Source organism: Apis mellifera, linkage group LG5 (assembly GCF_003254395.2).
Source record: "Apis mellifera strain DH4 linkage group LG5, Amel_HAv3.1, whole genome shotgun sequence".
Taxonomy (NCBI): domain Eukaryota; kingdom Metazoa; phylum Arthropoda; class Insecta; order Hymenoptera; family Apidae; genus Apis; species Apis mellifera.
This window is the reverse complement of record NC_037642.1, coordinates 11,300,829-11,322,052: the sequence shown is the minus strand read 5'-3', so window position 1 is coordinate 11,322,052 and position 21,224 is coordinate 11,300,829. Positions and strand designations below refer to the sequence as shown.

The window sequence follows — 21,224 nt, the reverse complement described above, 5'->3', positions numbered from 1 at the left end:
AGATAACGTTTATATACATATATACGTCGCTTAAAAGTATGTATATAAGCCCATGTATTTACCTCATTTTCTTTAGTGTACAAAGCCCAGACAAGTACTTCTTACTTAATGATTCGTAAACGTTTAGAGCTAGATGTTTGTCTCTCTCTCTAACTATCTATCTATCTTTCTCTGTCGTTTTATTCTTTTCACTCTTTATTCTTTTCTAATTTCTCTTTCCTTCTCTCTCTCTCTCTCTGTATATATATATATGTACTCTACAGATACATACACATGTTTGTATATATGTACATATATGTATACACGTATTACGTATATTCTTCTTCTTCTTCTTCTATTCTTTAATTTGACTTCCTTTTTTTGCATCAAACGTATTTTTTTGTCGACCGTCGTCTTACCAACAGTAGGTATTATCTGCCCTCCGCTTTTTTACCTCTGCGAGTTTACCGATGCCGTCGTGTACATACTATTATTATTATTATTCTCTTTCTTCTTATTATTATTATTATTATTATTATTACCATCATCATCATTATTATTATTATTTTATTATTATTATATATATCGTGCATATATAAAAAGCGATTGTGCGATTATATATTAGTTATTGTTATTGATTCGAGCCGGAGAAAAGTAGCGCGCGTCTCGTTAAATATGGCTTTTTTACATTGTTCGATCCGACAAAGAAGCAACGATCGACGAACAAGGATAGGGGAGGGGAAAGGAAGCGGCGACGAGCCACGTGATCATTTTGCCACCGCTCGTTGCCTTCTTGTTTGTACATAGTTTTGTTTCCGTATGTTGTTGAGCCGAGTATTTATTACCAGTAGTAGAATTCTGATTTTCTTATTGTTACGTAGGTATCCGCTACGTTCTCATCCTCGAAGCTGCCAAAGATCAATATATATATATATATATATATATATATATATATATATATATATATATATATATATATGTATATATATATATATATATTATCATTGCATATATATATATATGTATATATATATCCTTTATATCCTTGCGAATTAATTTTATATATAATTATTTAGCAAATGCGATGCGCATGGTGCAAGCAGACGTCGTGTGTTACGTCGATGTCGCCGTGTGAAAGTTGAAAATCCATGTGAATCTTTATTAGCTAGTAATTCGTTTCCACTTGCTCTAAATAATAATAATAATTAGCTATGATATCTCATCGTCATTTTTCTTATCATCATTTTTCTTTTTTTTTTTTCTCTTCTTTTTTTTTTTTCTCTCTTTCTTTTCCTCGCGCCATCCACAATACCTTATCTTTTCGTCGTTATTATTGTATTCTCGTATTATTATTATTATTATTATTATTGTTTTCCACGTTTTTTATCGTCACGTTCAGGATGTCCGTCCGTGAGAAATTAATTTGAATTATATAAGGCAAGGAATTTCCGATTAAAAAAAAAAGAGAAAAATTTCGAGGAATAACAATTAAATAAATTTCTCATCATCGTTGTATCATCATCCTTCTTCACGGACGTACGTTTTGAACAGAATTTTTTTCTTTCGTAGAAAAAAATATAAACTTTTTTATTTTTATTATTAACCTGGCACGTTTTGTCACACGACACGAAATATTATTCCGTTCGAATTCCTTCGAATTCAACGATAGATGCAGCTTCGAGTTGAGATTCCATTCGTCGCATTCGACTCATTTTGATTGTCGTTTCGATTCGATGAACGACGAAATACGAATATATATATATATGATGATGAATGTGGCAAGGCGTGCCCCCGGTTTGCTTGTTTGTCTCTGACTTAATTTCGCAGTTGTTCACGCGCATCACTGAACGATCTTTCATTTCCGTTAACGTGTGGGCCCTTCGACCCTGTCGTAGAGCGAGGATGTCGCAGCGAACACTCTGACGATGTTAGATCATCAAGGCGGTAAGCAGTTCCCTCAGCAATAAACAAACAACAGAAAAAAAAAAAAAAAAAAAAAAAAAAGACTTAATTCTTCTCTCGAAGAATGTGTATTGAAAATGTTAAAGAAAAAAAAAAAAAAAAAGAAAGGCGAGAGCAAAGTGATCGAGAAATAAAAAAAAAAAAAAAAATGGGACATTGAAAAAAAAAGCAAAAAGTAATACAAGAGTAAGGACGAATAATAAAGTTTTTCAGTTCACTCGATTTCGATTATGATTTGACGATTTTTTTCTTTTTTCTTTTTCTTTTTCTTTCTTTTTTTTTTTTTTTTAATTTTAATAAGACAACAGAAAAACAAAAAAAAAATAGAGAAAAGATAGATCTTTTTATTTTTCGTACACTTTCCACGGTTGACGGGACTATATATATATATCTATATTCGTTGATACAGGACACACTTTGACACGTCTATCTATCTAAATACGTACAATTCAATTCGTTTTATTCTCGCGAGTTATTATTGATCCATGTCGAGTCACAGATATTGTATTAATTTCCCCGAGAAATCGCGATTATTCGACGTAGGGCGTAACACGATTCAACCGAGAGATTTTCGTTCACGATCGATCGAGATTCGATAAAAAAAAATACACGCGACCCTCGACTCGCAAACGGGAAAAGAAGAAAAGAAAAGAAAAAAAGAAAAAGAAAAAATACGCATGGAAAATTACAGAAGGAACGAGAGATAAGAACTTTGCTTGACTTTTTTTTGTGGGGAAAAAAAAATCGACGGACGACTGACTTAACAGACTTAACAAATACAGATGTAGCGTGATTTCCGCCTAATCTGTGATTCCGGGAACTGAAACGCGCGTTATATCTCTGATTCTGATCTCTTTTTCTGTCCTTTAGCTAAAAACAACTTTCTAATTCTGCATCTTACAGCGGCACGGTACCTCTGGGTGCCTACACTACTACTGGAAAACCGAAGCGTGTCTTTTCTTCCTTTAATCTGCTTCTACGCCTTTGTCTGCTCCTATTTAACATTCGACTTCTCGCATCATCGCCACCGAGCCAGCCTCGCCACTCGCCCTTCAACTCGATTCGCTTCATCGAATTTGAAATCCATTTTGAACCCCCTTCCACCTCATCCTCTCTCTCTCACTCACTCACTCTTTCTTTCTTTCTCTCTCTCGATCTAGAGACTCGATTATCCATCATATCCTCCTTGACGAGACTTTGAAGCCACCCTCCGTGATAGAACAGAATTTTATATATATATATTTATATATATAATAAGAACGTGTGACCGCCTAGTATATTAGCTGCCTATATATAATAATAATTTTTCATAACCGTAGCTGTAATTTCTTTTGCTATCTTGAAAAAATTTCACGTGCATATTTGATTTAATAATCCCCTTTATATATATATATGATACATCCAATATAGAGTTATTCCAATTCCCCCACCCCACCCGGAGTGGAACGGTTGGATTTACCAATGGCTCGATCGATAACGTCGTCCCTCGTCGCTTCCTCGCTTCCCGTCAATTCGTTGTTCATTCTTCGAATGAATTTTCATCTTCTTTACTCTCTTTTCTTTTTCTTTTTTTTTTTCCCCCTCCCTTCCCCTCTCTCATTCTCGAAAAACACTCTCGATCCTCTCGAAGCGGAGGAAGGAAGACGACGGTCAGACGCCATCTGTTATTTTCAAGATGCATTCTCTCTCGTTCGTTCGAACGCGTCGTCTCGGTTGGTAAATCCAACTTCGAACACATCGAATTCTAGTTCATTGAATAAAAAAAAAAAAAAAAAATCTGTAAAAGAGTTTCCTCCAGTCCTCCAGCAGCCTGACCCGCAATTAGAATTATAATAATCAGGATAAAATGTCGCCGTACGCGCCCTCTCGCTCCTCCTCTGTCCGTCATCCGTCACCAGGATGATGGACGAGATATATATTGTAGAGGCGCTGTCCACGATGAATCCGACTTTCTCGATTCGAACGATTCGATGTAACGAGGGCGACACCTCGTGACGATTTACTTATACGTTACTACGTAGGAGGACAACAATAGCGACGAGACTCGAATATAAAGCTTGAATATTTAGAACGATCCAAACGTGTTTAATTAATTTGTCCCTTCTTTTTGCCTCTCTGAATGGAAATCGTTCGCGGTGAACTCGAGGCGGTCCGATTCCTCGTTGATCAGCGATTAAACGAGCTTAAGGATCGTGGTTTCGGGATTTTCTCTCTATTCGGGGGGGGGGGGGGACGAGGCACGCGAGAAGAATTGAGAGAGAGAAGAAAAAAGAAAAATAAACGAACGAAAGAAATTGTGTCGTGGAGCGAAGCGAGGGAGCGTTTCGACGGTGCTTCCTGTATATTATCTCACGTTTAACACGCCGCTGATTGGTCGGTTGCCTGTTTAGAGCCACGAGGTCGGGATGAAAACCCTCGTAATGCTGGACGAGCAAGGCGGTAAGCCATTTCAATCTAGACATAACAAACATTAAACTTAAACGTAAAAAAAAAAAAAAAAAAAAAAAGAAAAAAAAAAGAAACGTCTTTTTTACAAGTAACTTGAATTAAATTATAAATATATTTCAATATTTCCATATGGTCTCGATGACTGAACACGAAAGCAACGATAATCGACGACCAATTATATGTACTTCTTACTTTTATATATATATATATGTCCTCCATACGTTCTCCTACCCGCCGATATGTATATAATATTCGTATATAATTATCGTACGGATATCGTATATAGTTATACACTGGATATTGTATACATACGTGTGTATATATATATATATATAATATATACACGACACTAAATGTAATAATATCGTCCAGACACTATGCATAATATCCCTTTATATCGGAAATTTAACTTTTTCGATCGAAACGATTGATACCGAACCAGAGAAAGAAAAAAACAGAAAAAAAAAGAAAAAAAAAAAGACAACAGATTCGTTCTTTCAACATCTTATCACATTCCTTCAATGCTCAGATCGTTTACGTTCGAATAATCATCAACTTACTTTTTTCCCCCCCTTTGTTCTTGAGTTTTTCTATTTTTCTTTCTCTCTCTCTCTCTATCTCTTTCTTTCTCTCTTTTTCCAATACAGTTATTGCATCTTATTTAATCCTAACCTTATAACCATATATATATGTATATATATATATCCTTCTTTTGCATTCTTCTCTTTCCATCTCCCTCACTCTTCTCTCTCTCGATCATCGCTCTGCTCTCTTCCACTGCTACCTATTATCCTATATTTCTCTTTTATCTCTTCCTCTGCCTCTATCTTTTCTCTCTCTCTCTCTTTCTTTCTCTATTTCTCTTCTCTCTCTCTATATATATCTCTCTATTTATTATCTTTCTCTCTGCGTCCTATCGTTCTCTCCGCCTGCTTCCTCCTATTCTTAACTCCGTTTCCTTCCGTGAACGTAATCTCACGAAGGCGAATGAACAAAAAAAAACAGAGAAATACAGAAATACAAGTAGACGAACCAAAAAAAAAAAAAAGAAAACAAGAGAAAAAAAAAAAAAAAAAGTAAAATTACGTCACAAAGAGATGTAACAGACGTAATCGGGTCGCACGACACGCGCTCCACGTTTTTAAACGCATCCCTCCGGTACTTCCGGCACGGTGTAAGTCAAAAACCTATTGCAATACTTGTTACTGTACTTGTTATTATTACCTTATTGACCGGCACTATTTTTTGCATCACCGCGTTAACTCTCTCAACGTGAAATATAATATTTTGTTCAATTCGTACCCACTACCCTTAGAATCCACCGAAAACACCCCCCAATATACATACAGAATTACTCACCCAAATCTTAGGATCTTAGGTTACCCTTAGTAGGGAGACTCTTTGCTTAGCTGTTGCACTTTCGTTGCACTCGTTTTTTTCTTTTCCGAGGATCGTTGAGAGAAAAAATTCATTTCTTTATACTCTGATTGAAACGCGATGATAAATGTATGTACATTACTATTTTTCTATATTTTTCTATTTATTCTTTTTTTTTTTTTTTTTAATTCGAACCGGACGATTGCGATAAATTTTATCGACGTAGCGTTAACGTTCAGCAATGCAACGACGAATCTCTCGATGAATCCTCGTAAAGTATTATAAAACCACCAAATCGTCATTTAGGATCAAGGAGTAGATAGTACGTAGAATATTTTGCAATTTATTTATTGATATAAAAAAGAAAAATAATAGAAATAATGGAAAGCATGACGAGAAAGAAATCTCTATTCCTCGATGACTCGAGAAAATGACGATTCACTTCAATTTTTGAGAACAAATTTATAATTCTCGAAAGAGAATGGGACAGCTTATTGTGTTTCTCCTGTTTCTTTTTTTTCTCTCTCTTTTTCCTTTCTCCTTTCTCGAGTGTAATTCGATAATTTTTTTCTTCTTTTTTAATAAATTCGATTAGAAGCAAAGAAGTAGATCGTACACGGAGTGAATTTTTTATTTTCACGCCTGCTGTCCATTCTCTTTCGAGACACTTATATATATATATATATATATACTCTTTTGTTGGAAATACCGACAGGATGGAGATGTTTAACGTTGTTTTTTCGTACGATGAAACAGAACAACTGGACAGAATCGAGGAGGGTATGGACCAAATCAACGCCGACATGCGCGAGGCCGAGAAAAATCTCACGGGAATGGAAAAGTGCTGCGGCCTCTGCGTTCTTCCATGCAACAAGTAGGGCTGTCCCGAAATCGCTTTAACCTCCCCCCTTCTCTCTCTCACACTCTTACGAATCGAATTTCTTTATTTCCAGCACACTCTCTCTACACACAACAGAATTCTTACGTAACGTCGTCGACATTAAAAAACAGCCTCTCTTCAACCTTTATTTTACATTAGAAATGATCAAGGATCAAAGACACTTCTTTTCTTTCTTTTTCCTTTTCCACGATATCTCAACGAGATGAGATACGAAAAATGTTTGAATACTTGCTAACGATACTACTTTCAATGTCTTCTTTTATTTTCGAATCGTGTATATATGTGTGTGTATATATGTGTATATATATATTCGTACGTACACTGACGAAACGATCTTGTTATACAGAGGCGCGAGCTTCAAGGAGGACGAAGGGACGTGGAAAGGAAACGACGACGGTAAGGTGGTGAACAACCAACCCCAACGGGTGATGGACGATCGCAACGGGCTCGGCCCGCAGGGCGGTTATATCGCCAAGATCACGAACGATGCCCGTGAGACGGAGATGGAGGAGAATATGGGCCAGGTGAACACGATGATCGGTAATCTGAGAAACATGGCGATCGATATGGGTAGCGAGCTGGAGAATCAGAATCGGCAAATCGACAGGATCAATCGCAAGGTGAGAAAACGAGTCGGGCTTGAGTTTGGAAAAAGTCACGAGATTCGATGGATCTATTCCGATTCTTCCTCTCTTCATAAATATATATATATATATACATATATTGAGGTTATCTATTAATCTAATAAAAAGATAATTGTAATGATGATAGTTAATTGAAAATGATGCAAAATTAATTGAAAAGACGAGAGGAAGATCCGTGATAGATTCAATTAATAATGAAATTATAAAATACGTACGATTAGCTCCGCTATATATATATATATATTTTTATTTCCACGGAGCATGCGCGTGGATTACTTTATCTCGCGATGCACGCGCTCAGAGCGACGCATAACACGTTCGTTGTCGCTTTCGCTTTCTTACATTGCCCTTCGATCTACCTTACCACCAGTTCATAACGTCGTTCCCTGGCGCGATCCCAAAAAAAGAATCGACGTTTCTCGCCTCCTCGCGGCGAATCCCGTTTCTCGTCCTCGATCAAATCCTGTACGGCGGTCTTGCCAGACTTTGTTTTCCGAATCAAATCAGAGACTCTCGGTCAAAAAGATATTATTATTCGATATATTTGCATGATATCATTTCATAAATGAAATACCGAACGGATCAGCATGATTTTGTAAAAAAAAAAAATAAAATAAAATTTCGCGTTTCCTCCAAAGATTGTCCGATTATACTTCTGGCCGCCGACGATGGGCAACGTATCGTACGAGTATACGTTCCACTTGCGAGCGATTATTCTCCCCCCACTTTTCTCTCACGTGTTCCTTATTCCTCGAGTCATTTGTTCTTCGAAAGATCTCTAAGTTTATATATCATCTTTCAGGAGACCGCATTCGATAAAACATATTTTTTCTCTCTATTTTTTATGTTATATATATTTATATAGGGTATATATATATATTTATATATACATACACATCATTTTTATATTGGCACGGAACTTCTATTTATCGAGAAACGAAACGATCGTTGTAAGAGAGATGGAATATTGCACCATTGGGAATCGAACGAAGTAATTACAGCATATATATGTATATATATATTTATGTATGTATGTATATATGCACACCTTTCGAGTAACAGGGAAATAAATGATCGTTTCGTTTTCACGTTGGCATGCGTACGCACGTGCACCGCACGACTAGCCGCCCCTTCTTTAATTAACCCTTTCTCGTTATCGCACCACCAACGTCATTCTTCTTCTTTTTTGCCACCCTTGCCACGGGGTGTGTCGTCTATGTTCAACCATGTTCTGCAATCACGAGTTCAAAAAAAAAAGCAAGAGAAGAATATGAATGCTAGAGAAAAAGGAAACGAAAAAAAAGAAACAGATGGAAAATTATCGCACCTTTAGCTATTTTGGTCAATCCTGACCGTATCTCACACGCTTTGTTGCCCCTTTTTTTTTTCTTATCTTTCTCTATTTTTAATCTTTTTCCTTCTCTGTTTCTTCTTTCCTTACGTTCGATTGAAAAAAATAAAAATAAACAAATAAATTCTCTATCTTGTGCCACCTTGTGACCAAATCCAAACTGTGATAATCCGCAGGGCGAGTCAAACGAAACGAGGATAGCCGTGGCGAATCAGCGTGCGCACGCTCTACTCAAGTAAAATGCGTCTCTCTGCCCACGTACCCGTCTCCTCCGAGCCCCAAATTGTCAAACAAAAAAAAAAAAAAATACAAAAAAAAACAAAATATATATATATGTGTGTATATATATATATGCATATATATATGTATATTATATCAACTCCAAAAATATTGTACGCTCACACGCCCACGACCCCTTCTTCTGCCTTCTCGTCGTCGGTCGGACATCGCCAACCCAACCGTCAACCCAACTCGTGTCTCCAACTCGATCCACCTGTTTGTGCTACAACGAAATCATCGAGCCTTCCGGTTTACATCGATTTACAATATTACGTGTGTTTTATGTCTCGTCTACTTAGTGCAATCTCCCTGTATACGCATTTAGTTTTCTCTTACACCTTTCTGTAACAACCCATTCGCCATTCTTTCTTTGTCGTCGCGTCGTCGTCGCGTCCAATTTTCTTTTTTTTTTTCTTCTTTTTTACATTCACGTGGATAATTATAATACCTATAATTATACACATATGGTTAATAACTATTGCGCGTGCTACGACGATGATATCGACGTGTTTAACCTTTTCTTTGGAATCTTATTTGTCGGATGAAACCCCACAGGATCATCGTCATCGTCGTTGTCGCGCCAAATGGCACGTAATACGAGCTCTGTTTCTCCTTTATTGTTAGCATTCCCTTCAATAATCGATTCAATATTCCCCGTTGAATATTCAATTTGCCTCTTCTTTCACCGACCACTCCTCCCGCTTATATCGGTCGGATATAATTGCATCGATCGGGTTCGAATTTACACAGAGGAGGAGCTCGAAGAAGAAGGAATATAATCGACGACGACGACGACGACGACGACGACAAATCGTGTGAACGAGGAAATAAAGTGAAGCGGAATAAATGAAAAGTTAAAAAGAGAGGTCGACAATAACAACAATGAACGTTTAAGTTTGGGTTACGATCTTTCGTTTGTTTGTTTTTTTGGCACGCAGGGCGAATCGAACGAGACGAGGATAAAGGTGGCCAACGAGCGAGCCCATCAACTACTCAAGTAAGGCCACTCTCGACCACTTGCACCCCGTCGGCCACCAACCAAGCACCAAATAACCATCATCACCATCATCACAATCACAACACTATCGACAACAACAACAACAACAACAGTTACAATAACAACAACAACAACAGCAATAACAACTACAACAACAACAACACCAGTGTTTATAATAAAAACCAGAACTCATCAGTCACAAATGATACATACGATCGATTACTCATTATACCGTTACTTAAGTACTCGTATACTTACTTAATTTATTTGTCACTTTATTTGTCACAGTGTACTTATACTTGGTCGTGAACCTATAGTACAGACATGTTGACAAATAGGCGATTGAACACGATCGATAACGTCGTTCTCTTCATACGTTCTCTTTCTCCGTCCTGCGTTTGAATTTCTTTCTTTCTTTCTCTCGTCGTTTTTTCTTTTCTTTCAATTTTACAATTCAAATCGGTAATCGCGTACGTTTTATTAGAAAAAAACGATCGTTCGCATCGATTTTAATTTAATTTGATTTGATTGTTGCTCGGAATCGATCATCGCCTCGAAAAAGTTATTGCCTTCTGGGAAATAAATTGTACCATTGTATGTGCTGTGCCTTTTATTTTCAACGAATGTGTAAAAGTAAATTTCTATTTGAATGTATAATATCGCTTGTACTTTTTTTTTTTTATTTTTTTCTATTTTACGTTTTGTTATGTATGTAAGCGAGTAGTTCGATTGTATATTTTAACGATTTTAATATTTTCGTCGACCTTTCGTTCTTTTGTTCACTCATTTATTGATCACGTTACGAGCTATCTTGTGTATCTGAGTGAAAATCTTATCAAAGAATTCCGCTCGATCGCACCTAACGAACTTCATCTTTAACCCTTAAGAGAGCAAATTTTTTCATCTCTAAATGTAGAAATATTTAAGACAGAAAGTTAGAAGAGAAATAAAAAAAAAAAATTAGTTTATTTACGGATAATATTTACATGTAAAAGCGAAGATGTCGACGCGATCAGATAAGCGCCGTCAAGTCAATTCAGTGATTCGGTAGAGTTTTTTAAAAAAGACAAGCAGACGCATTTACGCAAGAAGGAGAGTACGCAAAGGAGAAAAAAGAAAAAAAAAAAAGAGATATAGAGAGCAAACGAGTAAAAAATAATAATAAACGAGTAAAGAGAAATTTTTTCATCTTAATTGCACGTTTATCCAAGTTCTTCCTCTCGTGATATAGCGTTTACACTTTTAACGATTTATCTAAAAAAAAAAAAAAGTTTCTAAAATATAAGAGGAGAGATTATTGATGATAAATTAATTAATTAATTAAAAAAAAAAAAAGTGGAAAAAAAATCAAAAAAAAAAAAATAAATAAAAAAGGAACAGTATAAAAAAAAAAATAAAATAGAAATCCTTTAGCTGAAAAAAAAAAAAAAAAACAAAAACGAAACGCGTCAAGTATCGTGCGCCTGTTTAAGGGTTAAAGATTACCCGCAAGATTAACGAGAACAGAAATGCATACACACAAGAAATGACAACAGAGAGTTGTAAGTAACCGGGAACGTACTGCACACGCTGTCTTCTTCTCTGCATCGTTGTTGCGTGTACGTTGCGCAAATTTTTGAAACGATCCTGTACACATACACATGCACACTTTACACACGCATATTACATTCGTATATCACACACAATCGTATAAGAATCACACATCTACTCTCTCTCACACACACACACACACACACATACACACACACAGAGAAACAACAGAAAGAAAAAGGGAGAATAGTGTAGATCGCACAGCGTGTGGGAGTGCACATGTGAACGATACATACGCACAGCGAGAATCCCTCCCCCCCCCCCCCTCCCCTACATAGATAAATACATACCGTGTAATTTGTTATCACGATTAGCGTTACGACCAAGAATATCCGTGTACAGTAGATCGATTACTTGTAGATGGACACCGCGTGTGTATGTGTATGTGTGTGTGTGTGTATATGCGCGTATATATATATGCCGGGACACACGCGCGTGTCGAAATTCGAAGCAGCTAGTAGGGTCGTAGTAGGCGAACCGCGTGCTGAGAGGAGCAGCAGCGACCTCGTCATGTCTTTGCGCGATCCAAATCCAGAAGTTCGTGTATAGACGAACTTATTATATATATATATATTATCGAACGGATCTTGGAGGGAGCTTGCCTTAAGCGGCAAAATAATATTTAGATATTTAGATATTTCCTTCGAGAGATGATCCGAGTTATTATCCGCTTATTATTCTTTTTCTCGATATAATTAACCGTATAATTAACCACGCTCCACGCCGAACGATCGTGCGATCAACGAAATATTCTCGCTTCCCCGTGAGAACACTCCAATGGAACCGGAACGAATCGCAGCGCAGAACGAGCGGAGGAGGACGTTTAGCGCGACAGCACAAGTCGTTTTCTGTGAGGAGAGGGCGCAGCGTGCTCTGTAAGGAAGGAGAAGCGAAGGCAGAGAGAGAGAGAGAGAGAGAGAGAAGATATTATCGATCTAAACAACGAAGAAGACGCGTCGTTTCGAGCAGAAGAAAAGAGAGGGGGAGAGGGCGCGAGAAAGCGAGAGAGGTGGGAAGAAAGGAAGGGAAGGAAGAAGGAAGATGTTTAATGTGTAGATAGAATTTTGTTCATCGTTTTATCTGTCGACTCACCGTAGATCGATTCCGTTTCTTGCGGCCCCGCGCACGCTTAACGCGCCGGGGTTGTCACTGTAAGGTTAAACTCCAAACGAAACAAGTCACGGACGCGGTATGGGAGAGCAAGAGGAATAATCGACAAAGAATAATCGAAGATTGTACATTATTGTATTTACACGAAGCGAAGTACCTCTACTTTGTATTGTACGAGCGAAAGAACGAACGAACGAACGAACGAACGAACGAATAAATAATAATCCATTGCACGCTGTGTCGACACGGCGTCCAGGGATTCCCCAGTTATTTTCTATCGCGATCTGCGCGTATCCACGTTATAACCACGTTTATCTCTTATCTTCCATCCCGATCTTTTTAATTTACACGCGAATTTCTCATTCTAGATTTCCATTTTTTTCTTTCTTCGACTCCGTGTCGTACAAAATTCCGTTAAAAAGGTTAAGGTCAATTTATAATTGAGTGAAAAATAGAGAAAAAAGTGACGTGGTTACCGCAGATCGGATCCAACACTGCAGATGAGCGATGTTTAAGCTGTCAGCCAGCCTTAACAGTATTCGCATCTTTACACTTACCTCTTTAGCTTTAAGAGAACGCGTAGAGACAGAGAGCCAGAGATGCTGTCAGCGCTGACGTTGATCCCCCCATCCCCCCTCTTTGTAGCATCAAAATTAGCCCGTAGCAAAGAGAAAACGAACATGTATGGAACGAGAGCGAGCGAGAGAGAAAGAGCGAGCGAGCGAGAGAGAAAGAGCGAGCGAGCGAAAGAGAGAGAGAGAAAAGCGAGCGAACGAGAGAGAAAGTGAGAATGAGCATATATATATATATATATATATGTACGGAGTACGAAAAGGTTAGAGTCGTGCAGATTTTTTTATGTAGATCAAGAGTGTACCGATACATATAACTACGTATTGTATACATATATATATATATATGTAAACTTTTTTCTGAATTTAAGAAATTAACCATATATATATATATCGATATATTGTATAAATATTGTAAAAGATGTCGCCCTCGAGTCGCGCGCATGCGCGATGGTTATGAATCGAGCACAAATAAGAAAGGAAATATATTACGCGTAGCTCCTTTCGATTTCGCTTGTTCGTTTGCTTTTATTATCGATATATATATGCAGGAGGCGTGAAAGGGATGGAATCGATGGGTTGCAAAATTCTTGGACGCTTCGCCGGACGAACGTACTAAGAGAAATTTAAAAGAGAGAATGAGAATGGAAATTTGATGAACGGGAGAATGAATGAATGAGAGAAAGAGAGAGAGAGAACGAGAAATAGAGAGCAAATGCACCGATATTGGTAATAATTATGATTGTTACTCGAGATCGTTAGGCCTATCGTAATTATTTACTTTAACAGAGGAAGGATATACAGAACAATTATAAATAGGTATAAATATATATATATATATAAAGATTATATATATATATGATACAAACATATACATGCATACATGTATGGAACGAGCGCGGTGAGCCCCCTTCTTATGTAGACCTTTAAAAAAAGAAAAAAAAGAACAAAAAACGAGAGAGAGGAAAAAAAAAAAAAGGGAAGATGAGAGGGATTCAGGATTCAGGATGGGAATGGGAGATTATTATCTTTATTCGCGAGCGAACAACGTTGTTATATTATCATAAATATATTATATATTATATATATTATACAATACGAAATCGAGCAATATTGTATTGTTACTTCGTCGTTAATATTTATCACCGCCTATTCGAAGAATTATATTATATACCTATTTTACAAAATAATCCCTCGTATCTGAACGAGTAACTCATATCGAACCTTGTTACAGGTCTATGTGGTACGCGTACTTTTAAATACCTATTCACAGGATTGTATTATAGAATAACGCAGATTTAAGTAGTTAGACGCGTAGATAGGTGAAAATAGACGAGGTAGTTGCGCGGAGAAGGGAAATGGTTCACGGTGTGAATGGGAAGATTGAGTGAAAGAAGAGGCGAGAAGAAATTATTGAGGCGAATAATTGAACAAGCGGTTTTTACGAGAGGCGAAAAAACTGCGAGAACAGCGACCATTGAAAAATGAAAAAAAAAAAAAAAAAAAAAAAAAGAAAAAAAAAAGAAAGGGGAGAGGCGAAAACTCGCGACAGATCGCTCGCGACCGAAATTTTGAAAACCGTTGAAAACCGTTGTTTGTTTTTTCGTTCGATTAGTGTATTCCAAAGTCTATGTATAAAAAAGGTTGCGTGCAATTTCTCTCGAGTTACCTTCGTTTAAAAAAAAAAAAAAAAAAAAAAAAAAAGGGGGGACGATTTCGTTCGAGACTCAACTTCGTTCGAAGCTTGTCGTTCGACTGTTTACCCCCTCGACAAAGTTATTGCGGTATAGCGCGTGTTGTTAATCGAGAAACTGACGAGAAACTGCGTGAAACCGATTGTTTAACGTTTGCAATAACAGAGTACGAAATCGCGATGATTTAACACAAAATTGGGACCACCGTGCAAAAGTGCAAGGTGCCGAGACGAGAACGACCACGGCGTGACGAGTTTCTTCAACGTATCGTCGATCTTTATTTTTTTTTTCTTTTTTTGTTTCTCTCTTCTCTTTCGACTACGACGAACGTACGAATGTCTATCGCGCGCCGGCCGTTTTCCGATTTTTCGAAGCGAAAAAAAAAAAACAGTGAGACGAGCAATCGCGAAAAATATATTCAATAGAGTAAACACGAAGCCTGATTAAGAAGTAGAACAAGTGAAAAAAAAAAGAAAAAAGAAAAAAGAAAGAAAAAAAAAAAAGAAGAAAAAAATAAACGAAACACAAAGATGATGAGAGATAGGGGGGAAAAGTACGCAAATATTGTAAAGCATTTGGTAAAACAGACAAATTGATGAAAAATCAGCTTCTCTCTTTTTAGTACCGATGTATTGTCGCTAGATGTATTACAGAGACGTAAGAAGTATTCTTCGGCAGTACCATTATAACAAAAATGCCTGTGTATTTTACTTCTCGGCAAATAAATACCATCAAGTATTGTACGACTGTGTTTCTTTATCTTCTCTACCTTATCCTCTTCGTATTAACATTTCTATTACCAGCTATCGTTTTTTTCTTTTTTTCTTATTTTCCACTATTTCCTACTTGTATTTACATTTTTTTTCTTTACGATTCGGTTCATTCGCGAATGCATCTTTACTTTAATTCATCGCTATGGAAACGTTTCACTCAAAAAGAGTGCCATCTGCGTTTGATGGATTTAAACAGGGAGTGGTAGTAGATCGACTCGTAAGGTAACGCGATCTCCTCTTGATCGACCGGTGCGCTACGAGAACGGGCCGTAAGCTTTCCTTCGAATCGAACTGGAAAACCTTCGAGTATTCTCGTAAGCTTCGATGAGAGATTCGGAAGAAGAGGTTGCGCTTTGTTGAACAGGACGATTGCATATGCTGCATTGTCGTTGCCTTCGCGGTATCGGCTTTAGTCGAAGATTTGACGGAGATGGCGGTGGAGGAAGAGCAGGGAGGGGCGGAGGTGGGAGAGGAGGAGGAAGAGGGGGAGCGGGAGGCGGAGGGGTAGCAGGGGAAGGAGAGGGGGGAGAGGGAGAGAGGGGAGAAGGGAGAGGAGGAGGGGGAGGCGAGAAAGAGCGCGAAAGGGGCGATGATTTCGGATACGTTTGTAAAAAAGGCCTTTTGTGAGCTTCGAAGTCGGCTAGTAAACGGTAAGAGGGTGGAATGTTGTGCCGTATCTTTGCCAAAACGTGGCTACGTTTTATATCTGGATTGTTTTCCACTTTGGGATTGTACGCTTTTTTCAATTCTTTTTGGGCTTGAATGGTTTCCCTTCTGGCCAGAGTGTGCTGAAGAGTGCCACGAAATCTGTCGTAGACGTCGGTTGTGCTTAATTTCACGCGACTACTTTTCTTCAGATAATTATTAATTTTCGAATTTCTCTTCAAAATATCCGCTCCACCGCTTTCTCTGTGCTGCGTACCCTTATCGATGCGTTCCCAAATTTTACCAAATTTTTCCAACACCTTTATCCGTCTACCAGAGTTCGGAATTCTGACCATGCTTTCCTGTAACGGATAATCGAGTTTTCCCAATTCCAACGATTTTGAAGACACTACCTTGGCGATTTGCTCGCTTTTATGCTCCTCTACGATCTTGACGATTTGTTCGCTCTTATCTCGCACCACTATCTGTTCATTTTCATTTTTCACCATTTTGGAGATCTGTCCGCTTTCGTTTTCTACCATCTCGACGATTCGTTCGCTTTTGTCCTCTACGATCGTAGCGAATTGTTCGCTTATATTATTTTCCACGATGTTAATGGTTTGTTTACTTTCGTTCTCTACGTCAAGGATAGGTATAAACGGCGACAGTGGCGGCGGCGGCGGCGGTGGGGGCAAATTTAACGAGGAATCGTCCGACAGTAGAGAAAAAATGGAGAGATGATTTTTCAGCATAACAATCTCGGATCTAGTAGTTTTGGAAAGAAGCTTCCTCTCTTCGTCCGGTCTCTCCTCTTCGTCTCTCTCCATATCCTCCAACTGATGACGATGAGCGAATTTTTTCTTACTTCGAAAATTCTTCGAGGATAAAGCAGATTTAATAACAGGCACGCTTTTCGATTTAACCGAGGAGATTCTCGAGCGAATTTTCGTTAAAACTTTCATACTGCTCTTCCTACTTTTCGGACGCTGCGTACTTATTTCCTCCTCGTCCGAACTTTTCGAGAACGTAGTGGAAATCTTGCTTCTCGACCGTTTCCTTTGCAACCGTAGTTTGCTCTTTATCCCGTTTTCGGGAAAATCTTCCGGCTTGAAGAATATCCAGACGTAGTAACGCGTCTTTTGAGGCCCTATGTACATTTCGTTGCTGTGAGCGGTTTGCAATAATCGTGAGAAAATCGATAAAGTTATCTGAAAGATAAAAAATATATACGTGTATATGTATATGTATATGTATGTAATAAAATACTTCGAGCTACGTTTTTCTCCTCTTATGCTTACCTGATACGCGAATAAAAGAAGAAGGTATCCTGTCAAGAATATTCGAATAACTTCACCTCGATTTATAATCTTCGATCTACACCCACTGGTACTAATGGTCAAATGTTTAGGATTGTAATCGTACACGGCACTGGGGCTCAGAATGTCGTGATGAATACAAGGTTTAGGAATGCTATTGGAACAACAAGAAAAAGGTACGTCTACGGGCGTGGAAGTTTCTTCCTCTTGCTCCTCTGGTGCTGATCTTTATCATACGATTTAAAGAAGGAGGCTAATTCAGATATTAGGAATAGAGAAATTTATTGGGAAAAAAAGAAAGAGACAGAGAGAGAGAGAGAAAAGTAATTTAGATAAAGAGAAAGGTTAAACGACAATTGGTTCGATTATACCCACTGCCCTTCCAGCCGAGGACCTTTCTGCACATCCTTTGGTCCCTCCATAGACAGTTTAAGCCACGGAATTCGGAACCAATCCTCGTAATTGGTATCTCCGCAACATTCTAGTTCAGTTTGAACAGCGTCCACCCTCGCCTTTACGGCAATATCGATACCGTATTTCTCAATAGCTTCTGTCAAGCCATCGCGACTTTTTTGCTGGAACCCGCTCAACAGAATCAGATAAGTCGCGTTTAAAATCGCTACCAAAAATCCCGACAGTAAACAGGCAACCACGTGGAAGTAAAAAAGTCGATTTATATCTTGAGGATCCGCCGTATCGTCGACTTTATGTCGATCCCCCAGGTCGGTCCTCGTTGGCTCTAATCTCAAGCACAACCAACATTTGATTCCCAGGATATAGGCAGGAGAACAGCACAAGGCGGTGGAGAGTATTATTCCGGTCCATACGTGACCGTCACCTGCTCGTCGTGATCTGCACGTTAACCCACACACATACAAACGAACATGCGTTACGCGAATTCTAAAAAATTCATCTTATGACCATTATCGAGAAATAGGAGAATTTTTTAGCACGAATCGTGTCTAATTTAAAGAATACACGTGTATTGTTCATTCGAATTTTTACAAACAGATTTTGTTTTCGAACAAATATATATTTCTGAACACTATAGAATTTTCGCTTCTCTTCTTCCATTACAACCGTTGACGAAATTTATCTAAGTCGATAAGTTAGGTAAAAATTGGAAAGTTGCGATCAGCGCCATCTCGCGTTTGGATCGACGAAGCTCCGACTCGTTACTAGTATAGCAGGATATGCGAGGAGGTATTCGTGACGTCACAGAGAAGGAGAACGATATTTACGAGAAGGATAGAAAAAAAACATGGCATCCTCTCCCCACTTCAAAGAGATTACATTGAAAATTAATTAATAATTAATTTTTCACTAAAAATTTTTGCACTTTTAAGCTTGTATCTTAAAGCTAAGATCTCAAAGAAGTTTCTCGTGTTAATTTTAATTCGAAATTCTTTCCAATAAATTATTTATTAATGATTATCAAAGAGAATGTTCATAAATTCTTATTTGATTTATAATCGAATAAGAAATAATTGATTTATTCGTGCAAATAACAAGATAATTACGAATAAAAATTATGAATAAATGTAAAGAAGGAATCAACGTTTGAGATGCATACATTTATATTTATAAATAAATCTCATAATAACGCGAAATTAATGAAAAATATGTCGCATATCGATATACATCAGTTCGTATACGATGTATTAATCGATAATTAATAATTAATAATTAAAAACAATTTCCTATTAAAATTTATACCAGAAACTCGTTTCAGATTCTAAGTTTGAAATGCAAGCTTAAAAATGCAAAAATTTGCACTAAAAAACTAATTATTAATTAATTTTCAATGCAATTTTCAAAGTGGTGGGGGTATAATGGCTGACCTTCTCTATCCTTCTCGCACAATATCGCTCTCTTTCTCCGTGACGTCACGAATACCTCCTCGCATATCCTGCTATTCTAGTAACAAGTCGGAGCTTCGGCGATCCAAACGCGAGATGGCGCCACCGGTACTAAATTTTCCATTTATTTTCTTTCTTTGATTTATGAACAAAATATATACACACTTTCTATTTCTCCGTGTCGTATTATCATATCGTATTCCTACAATTCGATTATATTTTCATATTTATTATATATACAATTTCCTTCGATGTAAAATTGTAAATTCGTAATAAAATTTCGTATCAGGAGAAAATAATCCGAGAAAAAGTGGCGAACAAAACTTTTATACACGTTTTATTCATATAGTCAGTGATCATATATATATACGAATTTTTATATTCTCGATACACGCACGTTGCACGTGTATTTTATTTTTCCATTTCACTTTTTTATATAATCTTTAAAATCACGATCTTTAATTCGTGCGAAGCTATCATTTACGATATCGTTAATTCAATAGATAGATAGACGGACAGATAACCAAGGATGACGCATTCTCCATGTCCGATTCTAAATCGTTAGAGAGAGAGAAAGAGAGAGAATGGAGATAATATTTTAATACCACGTTTGAAAAAATTCTTATGGGGAATTTCTCGGTATAGAGAGGGACTAAGGATAGCCTGCACGTAACCATTGGACCGTCATCAATCAACTTTAAAACGTTTTTGTGCGGATAGGGACCAACCTGGAGTGATGAGGTTCAGATAATCGCCAAAGCCTCTTTCGAATCGTACGGCCCAGAGGATGGCAAAAGCGAGGGCTATCAGGCCGGCCAGATTCATAGAGAAAACAGAAAAGTAGAGTGCTTTCACGGAAGGCCAGCTATAAACGGCATTTACCAGGCCCATGTATCGTGCAGTTTATGATCGTCATCGTAGACAGTTTGTTGCGGTTCCCTCGCGATAATCTCTCTTCTCGAACGGCCACCAAAGTTGTCACCTCTGAAGTGGTTCGCGCTACCATCTCTCTTGCGGCCAACTTCCCGCTATAATATCGATCGATCGCGCACAATTTCAAGCCGCGTTTCGACCAAACGTTTCCAACGTACGAAATACGGGTTTTTCTTTTCTTTCTTTTTCTTTCTTCTTTTTTTTTTTTTTTTAATTTTATACAAACAAAACAAAAAAAAAAACACACGAAAATATTAGAAAGACTATTTATTCATTTATTTATTTATTTATACTTCATAACTTTTCCTTTCTCGTGGTAATATCGATCTGTATATCAGCACTGTATAATGCGGATAGATAAGGATATAATTAATCATAGATGTTACAATAATAAAAATACAGTGATATTAAAGTAATAAAATTACACGATTACAGTAATTGTATCAATAAGTGAATAAGTAAAAATATATATATATATATATAATATATACTGCGTTAGAATTTGTTTGAATATTTCTTAAAAATACGTGCACAAAACGATAAATCATAATAATACAATAATAATAATAATAATAATAATAGTAATATGATAATAACAACTGATACTCGGATTGGCTTCGTTAAAAACTATAAAAAACAGTAACAACAACGATGAGAATTCGCAATAAACGTGTATGTGTGTGTTGTGTGTGTGTGTGTGTACATGATTATCGTTATCGCGAACGGATCGTCAGAAATCGATCGCCGATATACATCAATCGGCCTCGATAGAATAAACGTCTCCCCCTCCCCCC

At 37.5% G+C, this 21,224-nt stretch overlaps 2 protein-coding genes across 14 annotated transcripts in view; one reads left to right on the top strand and one right to left on the bottom strand.

Annotated features, from left to right (window-relative positions):
* LOC411114 (synaptosomal-associated protein 25) overlaps window positions 1-15,407 on the top strand; it is a 30,691-nt gene extending 15,284 nt beyond the window's left edge. For 4 of the 13 annotated variants that reach the window (XM_006567659.3, XM_006567664.3, XM_006567658.3 and 1 more), the window contains 4 exons: window positions 4,332-4,380; window positions 6,523-6,640; window positions 7,014-7,287; window positions 9,880-15,407. In XM_006567659.3, the coding sequence (XP_006567722.1) occupies window positions 4,332-4,380; window positions 6,523-6,640; window positions 7,014-7,287; window positions 9,880-9,942 (504 nt within the window). In that variant the 3' untranslated portion in view covers window positions 9,943-15,407. Of the gene's footprint in view, window positions 1-1,874; window positions 1,924-4,331; window positions 4,381-6,522; window positions 6,641-7,013; window positions 7,288-8,838 lie in introns of all 13 variants that reach the window. The other 9 variants (XM_006567660.3, XM_394588.7, XM_016912269.2 and 6 more) reach the window with 5 other exon arrangements.
* LOC102655148 lies at window positions 15,185-20,388 on the bottom strand. Its single transcript, XM_026440885.1, has 4 exons — window positions 20,226-20,388; window positions 18,010-18,551; window positions 17,621-17,866; window positions 15,185-17,530 (listed from the first exon to the last, which is right to left on the bottom strand). The coding sequence occupies exons 1-4, from the start codon at window positions 20,386-20,388 to the stop codon at window positions 15,932-15,934; spliced, it is 2,550 nt and encodes an 849-aa protein (XP_026296670.1). The 3' UTR covers window positions 15,185-15,931.
* Between the last annotated feature and the right edge of the window lie 836 nt (window positions 20,389-21,224).